This window comes from Rana temporaria, chromosome 1 (genome assembly GCF_905171775.1).
Source record: "Rana temporaria chromosome 1, aRanTem1.1, whole genome shotgun sequence".
Lineage (NCBI taxonomy): Eukaryota > Metazoa > Chordata > Amphibia > Anura > Ranidae > Rana > Rana temporaria.
Genome location: NC_053489.1, coordinates 355,660,844 through 355,676,499, shown reverse-complemented (window position 1 = coordinate 355,676,499; position 15,656 = coordinate 355,660,844). Strand labels below are relative to the sequence as shown.

General features: G+C 43.1%; 1 protein-coding gene across 1 annotated transcript in view; it reads right to left on the bottom strand.

Moving 5' to 3' along the window:
• Nucleotides 1–6,975: 6,975 nt before the first annotated feature.
• LOC120909510 (colorectal mutant cancer protein-like) overlaps nt 6,976–15,656 on the bottom strand; it is a 110,416-nt gene continuing 101,735 nt past the window's right edge. The window contains exons 13-14 of the mRNA XM_040321288.1: nt 12,838–12,960; nt 6,976–7,298 (exon numbers count right to left, since the gene is read on the bottom strand). Of these exons, the coding sequence (XP_040177222.1) occupies nt 7,118–7,298; nt 12,838–12,960 (304 nt within the window). The 3' untranslated portion in view covers nt 6,976–7,117. The remainder of the gene's footprint in view (nt 7,299–12,837; nt 12,961–15,656) is intronic.

Sequence of the window (15,656 nt, the reverse complement as noted above, 5' to 3'; positions counted from 1 at the left end):
TGTCTCCCCCATCACCAAGCTTACAGGTCAAGGGAATCGGTTCCATTGGTCACGGGAAGCTCAGGAAGCCTTCATTAAGCTTAAGTCAATATTCTCTTCGGCACCCGTTTTACATCACCCAGATCCAACACTCCCATTCATCCTGGATGTTGACGCTTCAGAGTCCGCCACTGGTGCTGTTTTATCTCAGAGACAGGGGCCAACATCCCTCTTGCACCCAGTTGCTTACGCCTCCCGGAAACTTACTCCGCCGGAAAAGAACTATGATGTTGGGGATAGGGAGTTGCTTGCTATCAAATTCGCATTGGAGGAATGGCGGTACTTACTGGAAGGAGCTACTCACCCTATCATAATTTTTACAGACCACAAAAACTTAGAGTATTTGCGTTCCGCTAAGCGTCTAAGACCCAGACAGGCTCGCTGGGCCCTCTTTTTCACGCGGTTTAACTTCCACATAACCTATAGACCCGGTTCAAAGAACGGTAAAGTCGATGCTCTTTCAAGAATGTTCCCGGAAACACCTAATACTTCAGAACCCAGCACTATCCTGAACCCTCAAAACTTTTTTCTGATCGCTCAATCAGACTTCCTCAATTCTCTTAAATCGGCATCTCGCCAATGTACAGATCCGGAAACCTCTTCACTTGTAAAACGGGAAGATTTGTGGTGGTCTCGAGATAAGATCTTCGTGCCAAGGGAAGTAAGACAGCTACTCCTGGGTACCTTCCATGACCTCAAGATGGCAGGCCATTTTGGAACACGTAAGACCTCCAAACTAATTGCTCGATCCTTCTGGTGGCCTAAGTGGCGGCGTGACTGCAAAACCTATGTGGCCTCCTGTGTCCGTTGCCAACGCAACAAGGGTCCTAACACCAGGGCCTGGGGTCTTCTCAAGCCACTGCCCATTAAGGAAACGTCCATGGGCAGACATCTCAATGGACTTTAGCGTTGACCTACCACCCTCTGAAGGGTTCACCACGATTCTAGTCGTGGTTGACCGGTTGTCAAAAATGGCACATTTTTTGCCCATGGTTGGCACGCCCTCAGCTTCCGATACAGCAATTTTTTTTTTTAAAGAGGTCGTTAGACTTCACGGAGTCCCCAAGAGTATCGTATCCGATAGGGGTACACAGTTCACATCCAAGTTCTGGAGGGAACTGTGTAAGTCTCTGGAAGTGAAGATTTGTCTGTCCTCGGCCTATCATCCGCAAAGCAACGGCCAAACGGAAAGAACTAACCAGACCTTGGAGCAGTACCTTAGTTGTTTCTGCTCAGTCTCCCAGAATGACTGGCGTTCACTATTAGTATCTGCAGAATTCGCATATAACAACTCCATTCATGCCTCCACAAATCAAACACCGTTTTGGGCAAATTATGGCTTCCATCCTCCCTTCTTACCGGACTCTATTCCCGAAGCTTCTGTTCCAGCCGTCCAAGAACGGTTAGTATCCATTCAACAGAATTTCTCAAACTTACAAGAGGTGATGCAGCGGGCTCAGGAGGACTTTAAGAAATTTTATGACAAAGGTAGAAGGGACTGTCCCACTTTTGGGGTGGGAGAGAAAGTCTGGCTGTCCGCCTCTAATCTAAAATTACCTGTTCCTTCACAAAAATTGGGCCCGAAATTCATCGGTCCTTTCGAGATTAAACGCAAGATTAATCCTGTAGCCTTTGAACTGGCCTTAGCTGATTCTTACCGGATTCACCCCGTATTTCATGCCTCACTTCTTAAACCCCTGGTCCCGGATCCTTTCCAAGGGAGAGCGGAGCCTCCACCTCCACCAATAGAGGTTGAAGGAGAAAGAGAGTTTGAAGTGGAAGCTATCCTTAACTGCAGGAAAAGTGGGAGACAACTCCAATACTTAATTAAATGGAAGGGCTATCCCCCGGAGGACAGTTCATGGGAGCCTTCCAGAAACATTCATGCCCCTCGGTTGATTCGGTCCTTTCAACGCGAACATCCTGAGTTAATGGACAGTTTGGGCGTCCGGAGTCCGCCCCTAGGGGGGGGCACTGTCAGGGCGCAGACCTTCCACGGTCTCTTTCCCCAGTTGGTCCTGGGTTCCCAGGATCTCTCCATTGAAGGTCCAGCTCTTTTGTCTCTGAGCCACTGCTCAGTGCTATTCTGTGTGCTGTCCGTTGGAACCTGGTCCTGAACCTGTACTTCTGTGGACCAATCAGTGGCCAGTGCGGCCTATTTAAGCCAGCCCCTTCCCCGTTGCTGGTTTGTCATCAGTTCCTGTATGTGCTTTATCCCTTGAACTAACCTCTTGACCTGGATTACCTGATTGCTTGACTACATACCTGACCTCGGCTCGTTTATCGGATTGCTGCCTTCTCTTACCCCTGACCCCGGCTCTGGACTTTGGACTCGCTTCTGGACTTTTGAATCTCAGACTTGCTGCTGTCTCCATTCCCTGAACCTGGCTTGCTTCTTGGACTTCCTTATTCCTGCTCCTGATTGACTTCGCATTGGCTTCCGGCTTCTAACGTATCCTGTGGATTCCGGATCCCACACTTGTGATCTTCACCTCGGCTACTACCCAGCTACTCTCCGGTGCCGGTGCCTTCTGGTGCTTCCCTCTCTCTGTTTCCACCCTCGGAGAAAGGTTAGCGCCAGTCCGCAAAGGTGAGCCGTCCGCAGCATCTCGGTCTCGGTAAGTACGTGTCCTGATAGTTAGACAGAAATTTAACATGTCCAACAAAAAGTGTACTTGCCGGGGGTTTAGCATGGGGTCCTCATTGAGATAATACTGTGTGGGTAACAGGCCCACTTCATGCGGTATTGATGTATAAAGAGATACTACATCTAGCGACAGCCACCGATAGGAAGCTTCCCATTGGTATTGTTTTAGCATATCTACCGGTAATAATTGAATGCTATCTTTTATGTGAGAGGGGAGGTTGGTGACAAGGGGTTGGAGGAAGTGATCAATATAGATCGAAAAATAGCTAGTTACACTCTCCATAGCCGCTACTATGGGCCTTCCAGGTGGATTAAGTGGATTTTTATGAATTTTAGGGAGATGGTAAAAGTACGGCCTCTTGTAAAAATCATGTATTAGGAAAGCAACCTCTATTTCGGTAACTAAACCCTCGACTTTGGCTTTATTTATGAGGTCATGAGCTTCCTTGGAGAATATGGGAAGGGGATCATTAGCTAGTTTTTGGTAGGTGGCGCTATCAGATAAAAGCCGTGAACTTTCCATCTTGTAGTCAACTAAATTTTGCACTACTATGCTTCCCCCTTTGTCACCCCGGCTGGGTGCTCGGGAACACCTTCCTCCTTCTCCATCGTTCCAAGAGCGTTCGGTTCCCCCGTCGCTGCCAACAGAGGCAAGGAGCTGCCGCGGCGACCCCGGTCCAACAGACAAGAGAAACTACAGCCATCCTCCCAGGACCAGAGCGGATGAAAAACTGTATTAAGAAGCCTGTCATGTAGCTCCCTTTGTGAGTACATTACCTATATGTTTTTAACATTCCAAATAAATTACGTATTTACTACGTTCAGAAGGCACCGCTTCTTTTATTTAACTGTATTCAGCAAACACTACACGGATGAATAATACCACTCCCAAAATGTTTTTGAATAGATTTTATATTAATATGCATAATGATACATAATTGGTACGAAGCACAATGCAAAAAAAAGTTACAAAAACATACAAAATCCAGTATGACAAAACTAAAACACATTCCAGCTTCAATTGTGTAGATCAGTGGTCTCCAAACTACGGCTCTTTACTTGCCTTTATCCCTCGAGGCATTATTCCTTCCACTGACACCAAAAACTGGACACTATTCCTTCCACTGACACCAACGATGGGGCATGATTCCTTCCACTGACAACAAAAATGGGGCACTATTTCTCCCACTGACGCCAACTATTTCTTCCCCTAATATCAAAGATTGGGCATGGTTTAATCCCACTGGGCACAGTCCGGTCCCCCTAAAGCCTGAAGGACATTAAACTGGCCCTTTCTTTAGAAGGTTTGGAGACCCCCGGTATAGATTAATGCAATAAATGGGGGGGGGCAAACTGCTACCAATGTGTTTTGTATGGATTAATAACATATTTAATACTATTTAAATGTAAAAAGGAGCCAACAGAATGTGAATATGGGATACATTATTATTATACAGGATTTATATAGTGCCAACAGTTTGTGCAGTGCTTTACAACATGGGGGCAGACAGTACAGTTACATTACAATTCAATACAGGAGTGATCAGAGGGCCCTGCTTGTTAAAGCTTACAATCTAGAAGATACATTATTAGATAATGCTGCCCTAGGCTCTTGTGACTATGATGCTTTTCATCCAGGCTATTCTCATTATGTTAGCATCCGGGCCATAGGTTTATTAAAGATAAAATGTACACAAGCAAGGGTGTTATTATAGCCATTGCAAAGCTTGCAACCGTTATGGGGCCCAACAATACAGAGGGACCAGGGCTCACTGGGTATCCAATGATATTTGCAAATAGCAATATATTTGGCTAATACATTTGAATAAAATAATCATACATATAAAGCTTTATTTATAAAGCAGGAGTCATCATTATGACAGCCATGCCTTTTTCATAGCACTCCACTGACTTCAGAAATTAAGTGTTAAAAAAAAAGCAAAATCCAGTCATGTAATCTGTCCCGTAGCCAACGTCTCCTTAAATCATAATCCTGCTGCATTATGCAGAGAGAAATCCAGGACATACTGCACACTCTACATCGATAGATTGCTATGAAAAACATTCAGTAACACAAGAGTATTTGCCATCTAGATGTAGAATACGAATACAGGGAGTTTTGTGGTTTTGCTATGAAGAACATCACACCTAGTTACAACCCTGCATACTAGGCTGTATTGTTGGAGGCCACACACCATCTGCTTTATGTGTAGAATTATCCTTGGACTATACTACCCCCAAAATGGGAGCCTGTAAAGATACAGGTATGACAATATGGGGTTGATTTACTAAAACTGGAGCGTGCAAAATCTGGTGCAGCTCTGCATAGCTTCCAGGTTTTACACAGAGTGGCCCCGATCCTCCTGTTCTGCGGTCCCACTGCAGCTCTCTGGCTCCTAACCGCAATAGATACCCCCCTCTGGGAAACTCTTTCCTGAAGGAGTTTCCTTGCGGGTGAGCTTTTGTGTCATTATATCATTCATAAACATAATATACCCCTCTCACACATCTTATTCCTCCCATCAGTTTTACTATTTGATTTACCTATAAATGTCCAAAAAAAACAGTGTAAATGTGTTCTGACTTCCCGTTTATCCACATTTTCCAGTAAATCCTACCCCATACACATGGGCGTCCGCAGCATAGGGCAGGGGGGGAGAAATTGCCCCCTCTGGAATCGTAAGAAGGTGTTGAAGACAGTTGCCCTGTGTTGCAATGACCGCCACGTCCGCTGTGGACTTTTTTTCTGAGTCTGCTGGCCTGGGGCTGCTCTATTTTCCGACTTATCGCAGATACAGACACCAGTCCCTCCCTCCCTCCCTCACCCCGGCCCGATCATTGAATTGGCTCTGCCGCTCGGGCCTCTGCTTGACATCTCGGCTGTTCGATGATCGGCTGCCTGCCTGTGTATGTACGTCACTATGCAGATCCGGCCGGTGAGGCGCTGGCTCCTCCCACAGGTGCATGCAATCAGTCAGTGGCCGAAAATACACTGCCAGTGCCTGGGCCTATCGCATTACAGGAGGAAATCCTGAAGAACCACAGGTAACAGAAGTGCCAGTTAGGAGGAGAATTTAGATATATATATTGCTTGGAAAGTTGGACAGCTGAGCTATTGCTGGAAAAGATATTTGTGTGTTATATAATCTTCTTTACATTGTAAGGGACAGTTGGGAGGTATGAATAACTTCCAGATTTTGAGGGACTGTCCCTGATTTGGAGCAATGTCCCTCTGTCCCTCATTCCTCCTCATGTGTCCCTCATTTTGGTCTGATCTATATATATATATGTATATAAAATGCACTTTTTATCTATCAAAAAGTGTTTTCCAGTGCTAAAACTTTCATCTGATTTCTAAGTTGCTGCATTTGTAAATTCCAAAAGCCAATATAAAGGAATAGTAGTGGTAAAAAAGCACTTGTGGGTTTAACCAACCGTATGTTTTTGTACAATTCTCCTTTTAAGGGGGCGTGGTAAGGGGTGTGTCCTATGCCTGCATACTTTTGCTGATAGGCGTCCCTCATTCCCATCTCAGAAAGTTGGTAGACTCAGGCATACCATGTCCATATAAATATAGCCTAGAGAATGTACATCTTTCTATATTGCAATGTATGGCAATACATCTGTTGTGGACATATTTCAATCTTGATGAAAACAACCTATACTGTATTGCAATATAGAAAGTTGTACATTCTCTAGGCTATATTTATATGGGCATGGACTGGTACGCCTAATCTGAATAACTTCCAATCAGGGATGGACTGGCCATTGGGACTACAGGGAGTTTCCCGGTGGGCCGATGGCTCAGTGGGCCGGCTTCAGTGACAGCGGCCTGGGAGTTTCTCACTTCTGCCTAATTTTGTCCCATAAGGGGGGGGGGGCACCAAACTGATTCTTTGCCCGGGTGAAATAATGTCTAGCTTCCCCACTGGTACTGCCTATAAGAGTACCAGTACCAGCCGTTCTACTCTAATAGAGAGTGGCTAGTGGCTAGTGAAGGGGGAGAGGGTGCTTGGGTGGCCCGGGGGGGGTGCGGGAGTTGTTCGGCCGCTGTGGGAGAGACCTATCATAGTGGGCCAGTCTGGATGAAGTCCAGGGCCAAATTTTTGTCCCAGTCCAGCCCTGCTTCCAATACAAAGTGAAGCTGAATTATCTCAAGAGCTATTTCACACTGTTTTAGCGGCGCATTACCATCGTTTTAGCGGCGCTATTCGGCCGCTAGCGGGACGCTTTTAACCCCCCGCTAGTGGCGAAGAAAGGGTTAAATGCGACTGTGTATCTCTGCTGCCGAAGTGCCCTCCCTGAAAAAAGTTCTGCGGACGCCAATGCCCATACATACATCAGTTCACTGCACATAAAACTGGCCAAACAATGTTCACAGGAACCCTTCAAAGAACCATTTAAAACCTGAGAGTCTGGTGAGATCTGCTACTATAATGATGTCTCTCCTGTATCACTCTCTGCTTTTTTCCTCTGTAGACTCTGGATGTTTTCCATCAGCTTCTGTATTTGTTGACATTGATGCTGTGATATCAGTGCAATCTGAGACTCCAGTCTGTGCTGCTGCTCCTGGTATTTCCTGCATGCATTCTTGTATGTGAGGAAAAGATTTCTGTAACCATAAAAGCACCCACACGCATATTAGTACACGTATACAGTATATCCTACATCTAGCTAACACTCATCATGAAACATATCTGTCCCGTTTTCATGACAGTAAAGTCAGACAGGCAGCTTTTTTTTTATAGTGTCAGTCCACCAAAAATTCGTACTTTGTATTTGGTAGATGCTGGAAAGTAAATTATTTTATTTTTATTGGGCTCCTCTACTTCCTGAACATCAAAAAACGTTGCCAAGCAGTATTTATCCTCTCTATTTTCCAGTGCTGCCCTACGCCTTCTCTTCCGGGGGTCCAATATTTGTCCTCTTCCAAATTATGTTGTGCACAGCATCATTCAACCAACCCTTGAGCCTGGGGTGTCAAGGACACACCCCTTGGCTGGGTGGTCAAGCCAGTCTGATCTCATAAGAGAATCCTGCAGGGTTGGAACTATGAGCATCGTATTCTGTTGCATTCAAACTACCCACTGCCAGAGGCCAGAAGAGGAAAAAGACTGGACCCAAGATGTGACTGGATCAAACGCATCAGGGAAAATGTTGTGTATAAAGAACATTTTGAAAACATAGCTTGGGGAGGGGGATCCTAAGGGTTGGGGTATTTCAGGGCTAGAAGCAGGCTTTAAGGGACCTGTCAGTTTCTTATATATCTTGGGCAATACATACGTCAGTTTAGTGTTCTTGCATTGCCAAATTTGCACATCTCTCAAGGCAATTTTATGTAAGCATGTGCAATTCATTTTGTTACGAATCGAAATTCGGACAAAATTTGCGTGATTCAGAGATTTGGATGTATTATAATGAAAACATCAAATTATTTGTTCAATTCGGATGTCATGATGCAATAGTTTGGGTCTTTTGTTAACATTTGAAGCATCTGAAATAACTGAACAACCTAAAAATTGATTAAGATCCATTCATTTTTATTCTAGTGAGCTTTGTGGGCATATTCTAATAAGATTATTTTCATATTGAGGTTGAAAGACCATTTGTTTAATTTGTACAGCCCAACAAACAAAACCAGTTGTGAATAATTCAGAATATTTTTTCTTTATACAGTGGGGAAAATAATTATTTGATCCCCTGCAGTTTATGTGAGTTTGCCCACTTACATAGTAATGAAGGGTCAATAATCACATTTTAAATGATAGAGAAAGAATATCAACCAGAAATGCAGAAAAAAAAACACATGATACAAATGTTCTAAATTGAGTTGTAGTTCAGTGAGTAAAATAAGTATTTGATCCCCTACCAACCAACAATAATTCTGTCTCGTTATGGGTTTAAACGACACCTGTCCACAGAATATTTTTCTCACCATTGTGGGCAAGACCAAATAGATGTCAAATGACAATGACAATATTGTAGACCTACACAAGGCTGGAATGGGCTACAAGACCATCAGCAAGAAGCTTGGTGAGAAGGAGACAACTGTTGGAGCAATTATTTGCAAATAGAAGAAATAAAAAATACCCATTAATCACCCTCGGTCTGGAGCTCCCTGCAGGATTTTGCCTCATAGAGTAAGGCTGATTATGAGAAAACTGAGAGATCAGCCCAGAACTACACTGGAGGAGCTTGTGAATGATCTCAAGGCAGTTGGGAGCACAGTCACCAAACAAACCATTGGTAACACAACACACCGCCATGGATTGAAATCCTGCAGCGCCCGCAAGGTCCTCCTCCTCAAGAAGACACATGTACAGGCCTGTCGAAGTATGCCAATGAACATCTAAATGATTCAGAGAAGGATTGGGAGAAAGTGCTGTGGTCAGATGAGGCCAAAATTGAGCTCTTTGGCATTAACTCAACTCGCCGTGCTTAGAGGAAGAAAAATGCTGACTATGACCTTAAGAACACCATCCCTATGGTCAAGCACGGAGGTGGAAACATGATGCTTTGGGGTGGTTTCTCTGCTAAAGGTACAGGCCGACTTTGGACTGAGAACCTTCTTCCCTCAGCCAGAACACTGAAGATGAATTGTGGATGGGTCTTCCAGCATGACAATGACACAAAACAAAGGAGTGGCTCAAGAAGAAGAAGCACATTAAGGTCATGGAGTGGCCTAGCCGGTCTCCAGACCTTAATCCTATTGAAAATGTATGGATGGAGATGAAACTTCGAGTTGCCAAGCGACAGCCAAGAAACCTTAAGAATTTAGAGAAGATCTGTAAAGAAGAGTGGAGTAAAATCCCTCCTGAGATGTGTGCAACCTGGTAACCAACTACAAGAAACATCTTCCCTTTGTGCTTGCCAACAAGGGTACTACATCATGTTTTACTTGGGGATCAAATACTTATTTTGTTCACTCAGTATGTAATATTTGTATGATGTGTTTTTTGGTTGATATTCTGTCTCTATCATTTAAAATTCACCTACGATAAAAATTATAGACCCTTCATTTCATTGTTAAACAGGTACCGAAGAAGGAGCAGGGTGAACATCCCAAAAGTGAATGTCAACACAAAGCACTCCAAAGTGGGCAGCAGCAGAGATGTCACTACCAGAGCACTCAAGAGATATAAGAATCCAGAGGGAGGCTCTGTCTGAAATACCACATTAAGGTGGACTAACCCTTTAATTGAGAATCCTGGCATTCTTGACATATCCGAGTAAGAGAAGAAGATTAAAGGAGTTATAGAGGCAGATGTTTTTTTTTATCTTAATACATTCTATGCATTAAGATAAAAAACCTTCTGTGTGTAGCAGCCTCTCCAGCACCCACAAATTACTTACCTGAGGCCCATCTCTCTACAATGATGTCTACGAGTGTCTTAGTCACCTGGGACTCTCCTCCTGATTGACTGTGACACAGCAGCAACGCCACTGGCACCTGCGGCTGTCAATCAAAGTCAGTTAGCCAAATCAGAAGAGAGAGGGGGCGGGGCTCTGTGTCTGGCTGGATACACAGAGCTGTGACTCAGCTCAGGTGCCCCCATAGCAAGCTGCTTGCTGTGGGGGCACTCAATAGGAGGGAGGGGCCAGGAGCAGCAAAGAAGGACCTGAAGAGAGGAGGACCCAGGCTGCTCTGTGGAAAACCACTGCACAGTATGACATGTTTTTTTGTTTTTTTAAACAAGACTTTACAATCACATTAACTCCAAAATGAATGTTACATGGAGGACCTTTTAAGAACACTTAGACAGCCAGCCTTGCATAAATCTTAACAGTATGTCTCATCACAAGAAATCATCAGCAATATATTCTCATCATTCCTTAAAGCGGTGGTTCACCCTTATTAACATCTTTTTAGCATAAAATTCGGCATAATAGCGCAAGCTACAGTATGCCTGTCTTTATTTTTTTATCCCCGTACTCACTGTGCACTCGTAGATAGAAGATTACGACTCCCCGCGGGGAATGGGCGTTCCTATGGAGAGGGAAGGTGATTGACGGCCGGCTCTGGCACGTCACGCTCCCCCGAAGCAGGCGGAACAGGTCTCGGCTCTTCACGGCGCTATACGGCGCCTGCGCCCAGACTATGCGCAGGCGCCGTGAAGCGCCAAGTCCTATTTCGGCTATTTCCGGAGAAGCGTGACGTGCCAGAGCCGGCCGTCAATCACCTTCTCTCTCCATAGAAACGCCCATTCCCCGCTGGGAGTCGTAATCTTTTATCTACGAGTGCACAGTGAGTACGGGGATAAAAAAATAAAGACAGGCATATTGTAGCTCGCGCTACTATGCCGAATTTTATGCTAGAGGGAAATTTTTTTTATCAATAGGGTGAACCCCCGCTTTAAGTGCATACACTATACATTTTGATTCTTTCCAATGTAAAAGTGTATCTGTACCTTTGTAATCAAAAACACACTATGGCAGAATACCTAAAATGTTTTAATTAAACACTCCTTACCTTTGAGATGTTTCTTAAGAGAAAGGGACTGCAGGCATTTCTGAACAATTTTAGGGCCAGCCTGTCCTAATAAAAAGGCACAGGACAGACAGAATTTCCACATCCTCTCTGACAGGACTGAGCTCTGTTTACATATGCAGAGCTCTGTCTTGTCTTCCTCCTTGTCAGTCAGCTTGTGATGTGTCTAATTACAGCACAGCCAGCGAACCCCCTACCCGCATGAACCTTGTATGTGATCCTGCACAGGAGAGCCGCCTTGCTGCCTTATGTAGTCCACAAGTGGTTAACATACAATGAGGAAGTCCAGCTTCTAAATCGTTAACCCATTTTTAGAACAGACAGAATTCAAATCTAATCCTCCAGCACAGTATGGTGAATGTTAATTACGGCAAACACAGCTCTCCAGCCCCCTCAAACAAAGAGAATTACTTATGATTTTTTAGTGTAGGAGTAATCAGAAAAATGCATCCACAGTTCCCCTTTAAGGAAAGAAAATCACACTCACATTTTTTGGCAGAGAAAAAAATGTGCATTTATTATTTTTTCCTACTGAAACTTGCAAAGCATTGCACCAGTGATCAGTGGATTGGGGAGTAATGGCAGGTCCTGTACACGCTCCTTCCAGATTTCCGATAGTACCCCCGTATGGGCTAAAGGAAGAGTGAATGGACTACGAGTACACTGATGAGCGCAATTGTAGTCTATTGACAAGTACAAGTCCATCTGCCATGGTGGGAGATGGGACTTGTAGTTAATTATTTCACAGATCCCTATGAATGAATGAAATGGCTGGGATTTTAAGTGAGACAGTGGCTGCGGAAGAGAAGAACCCCCAATCTGTGTCACAAGGAAGGGGGAGAGCTCAGGGGTAAAGGGGATGCTGGAACATGTTACACATTAATATGAGTGTAACATGTAACAAGTTTTAAAGGTGAACTGATGCCGCGTACACACGATCATTTTTCAGCATGAAGAACATTTTGTTTTTAAAAAACGTAATTTGAAATGATCGTGTGTGGCTGCACATCGTTTTTCAGGTTCTGAAAAACGACAATTTTTTTTTGAACATGCTGCATTTTTTAACGCTGTTTTAAACAATCTCGTTTTTCGGGTTGTAAAAAATGATCGTGTGTCGGCTAAAACGACGAAAAAGCCCTGCGCAGTGCTCAGAAGCAAGTTATGAGGCGGGAGCGCGTGTTCTGGTAAAACTACCGTTCATAATGGAGTAAGCACATTGATCATGCTGTAACAGGCAAAAAAGCGCGGACCGTCTTTTACTAACACAGAATCAGCTAAAGCAGCCCAAAGGCGAATGGAACTTCCCCTTTAAAGTGCCGTCGTACGTGTTGTACGTCACCGCGCTTTGCTAGATAATTTTTTAAAAACGATGGTGTGTGGGTAACGTCGTTTTAATGATGAAGTTGGGAAAACGTTGTTTTTTAGACATGCTGAAAAACGACATTTTCTTTCATGCTGAAAAATGATCGTGTGTACGCGGCATTAGCCTTTAAATTTACTTTTAGGTATTGCTATATAAATGGGAACATGTAAGTAAATACTGTATAAAGTAGGTGTATGGCTGTAAAAGCACACATTTTTAAGTTATTACGACATGTAAACTGACATTGATACAGTGCCATTGAAGTGTGCGATTATCTTATGTTTGAATTGCTGTTAATACCTGTGAGCTTTAAAGAAGTCTTTGATTGTTTGTGCAGACTGCATAGTCTGACCATGGACTTTACCGGATAAATTGTCCAGTTCTGAGATCAAACTTTCAACTCGTTCTTTCATTTCACGGTTTCTGGAATCACAAAATAGGCAGAGAATCTTCATCATACTAACAAATATACATTAAATAGGAAAATAAATAGACATAGGACACAGGTTGACAACACATTTTTACCCATCATAAATATTAATACAGCCATCTTATAAAATCCCTATTACACATTGTCACAATGTTTTGAGACAGGTTTGGACCAGTAAAACAAGAAACCTGTCTTAATAGCGTGCACTGCCCTATTTGTGTTTCCCAAAACTCATAAAGTACTTTTCTATCATTTTGTATCTTAATTGAAGTGTCAAACAGCAATTATTGAACCATGTGCCTTATGACTATACACAAAAATTAACATGTTATTATATACATACAATACAGACTATAGAGAAATACATTAGAATTATGCCATTTCAGTTTCTGTTTAAAAATATCCAGGAAAAGACTCAACCATCCAGCAACATGAAGAAATCCAAAATGTTCAACAAGTGTTTCTCCCATGCTCAGAATTATACCCATAGATGTGCAATTCACTAAAAAGTACTTCCCCACAGGCATACATACTCATCACATTATATTTACCACTTATAAATAAATATGGTCAACAGCGCCAACATATCACATAGCTATTCCATTTCAAATATGTTAAGCAAAAGAAAAGGAGGCTCACATGGTCTTAAACAATATAATAATTTATTTAAAGCTAACAAAAAAAAGCTTAGAAACACCCACAATTGATCAGGCAATTCGGCATTATGTAAACGTTTGCATGTGCACCACTCATCACCCAGTGTTGGATCCATCATAGTAGTGTGATGACATCACCAAGCTCCTCCCACTCAGTGTTTCATCCAAATTGCCTTCTTTAGGAGAGCTCTTTGTTTTACAACCAACTGGCTCTCTCCTCCCTTCCATCTCTAAACCTACCATTACCTTTATTTACTCAGTCTCCAGTTATTCACATTTAGCCATCCAATGTCACTACCACAAAGTTGTCTATATACAAAAAAATTGACAATATAACTCTGACAATTCCTTGTCAATTTATAATGAAATATAATAAAAATATCCCCACAAAAGTCATACAAAACATGTTCCAATGAAATAGCACTATTTGTATGTATATACAGTAACTCAACATTATGGGCCAGATTCACAAAGAGATACGATGGTGTATCTCCTGATACGCCGTCGTATCTCTGAGTTCTGCCGGTCGTATCTATGCGACTGATTCAGAGAATCAGTTACGCATAGATATTCCTAAGATCCGACAGGTGTAACTGTGTTACACCGTCGGATCTTAGGCTGCAATTCCAGGCCGGCCGCTAGGTGGCATTTCGGTTTATTTACGTAACGAATATGCAAATGAGGAGATACGCCGATTCAGAAACGAACGACCGCCCGGCGTTTTTTTTTACGTCGTTTGCGTTCGGCTTTTTCCGGCGGATAGTTACCCCTGGGTCTATGAGGCACAGCCAATGTTAAGTATGGCCGTCGTTCCCGCGTCGCGATTAAAAAAATGTACGTTGTTTGCGTAACTCGTCCGTGAATGGGGCTGGACGCCATTTATGTTCACGTCGAAACCAATGACGTCCTTGCGACGTCATTTAGCGCAATGCACGCTGGGTAAATTTGCGGACAGCGCATGCGCTGTTCGATCGGCGCGGGAACGCGCCTGATTTAAATACTACACACCCCCTAGCCGCGGAATTTGAATTCCGCCGGGGGATTTACGATACGCCAGTTTTGAGGTGAGTGCTTTGTGAATTAACCACTTGCCTCAAAAACTTGCGGCGGCGGATCTTAAATCACATAGGTTACGCGGATCTAAAGATCCGCTAACCTATGTGAATCTGGCCCCATAAATATAATGGTTAATGGCAGGGATCTGAGTAAATTGACATTTTAAGGCACTGACAGTAATTTAGCACTGAAGAGGGTGACATTTCCTGAAATTGAAAAAACAAACAGACTTAAATATTCACTGATCTCACACTGCGATTACGATTATCTGGTCAACGATTTGATTCGATACGATTCGATTCCGTAATGCATCACGATTACTGACAATGGTTTCCATCAAAAAAATTCAAGCATTTAGAAGAACTAATTTTTTTTAATTGTATCTGCTTTTAAAGAAAAAGAGGACACTCCCTGCATATAGCAGGACAAGGACATGGAAGAGGAGTCTGGAGATAGGAACTGAAAGATTGGAAAAGGATGGGGATGGAGGAATCCATGGATAGAGAATGGAAGGCCAGAGGAGTCCGGAGATAGGAACTGAATGATGGAAGAGTCTGGAGATGGAGATGGAGGAATCCATGGATAGGAACAGAAGGATGGAGGAGTTCAAAGATAGAAATGGTAGTGGTGAGGGGGGTGGGAGGGGGGGGACTGAAGGATGACCCAAAGCATACATCCAAATCAACAAAGGATTGGCTTCACCAGAAGAATATTAAGTTTTGGGGAGAAAAACACCGCCGTAAAACAGGAAAACAGGAACTGAAAACAGACAGAAGAAAGAGAGTGAAAACATGAAGGAAAAAAGAAGACAAGAGAAAAAGAACTGGACCAAAGAGTGATGGAAAACAAAGCAAAACAAAACAAAATAAAACAAATAATAACAATAAAGATACAAATAAAAAATAAATAATAAAAATAAATATAAAAATAAATATACAAATAAATATAAATAAAAGAATAACAACAATAATAATAAA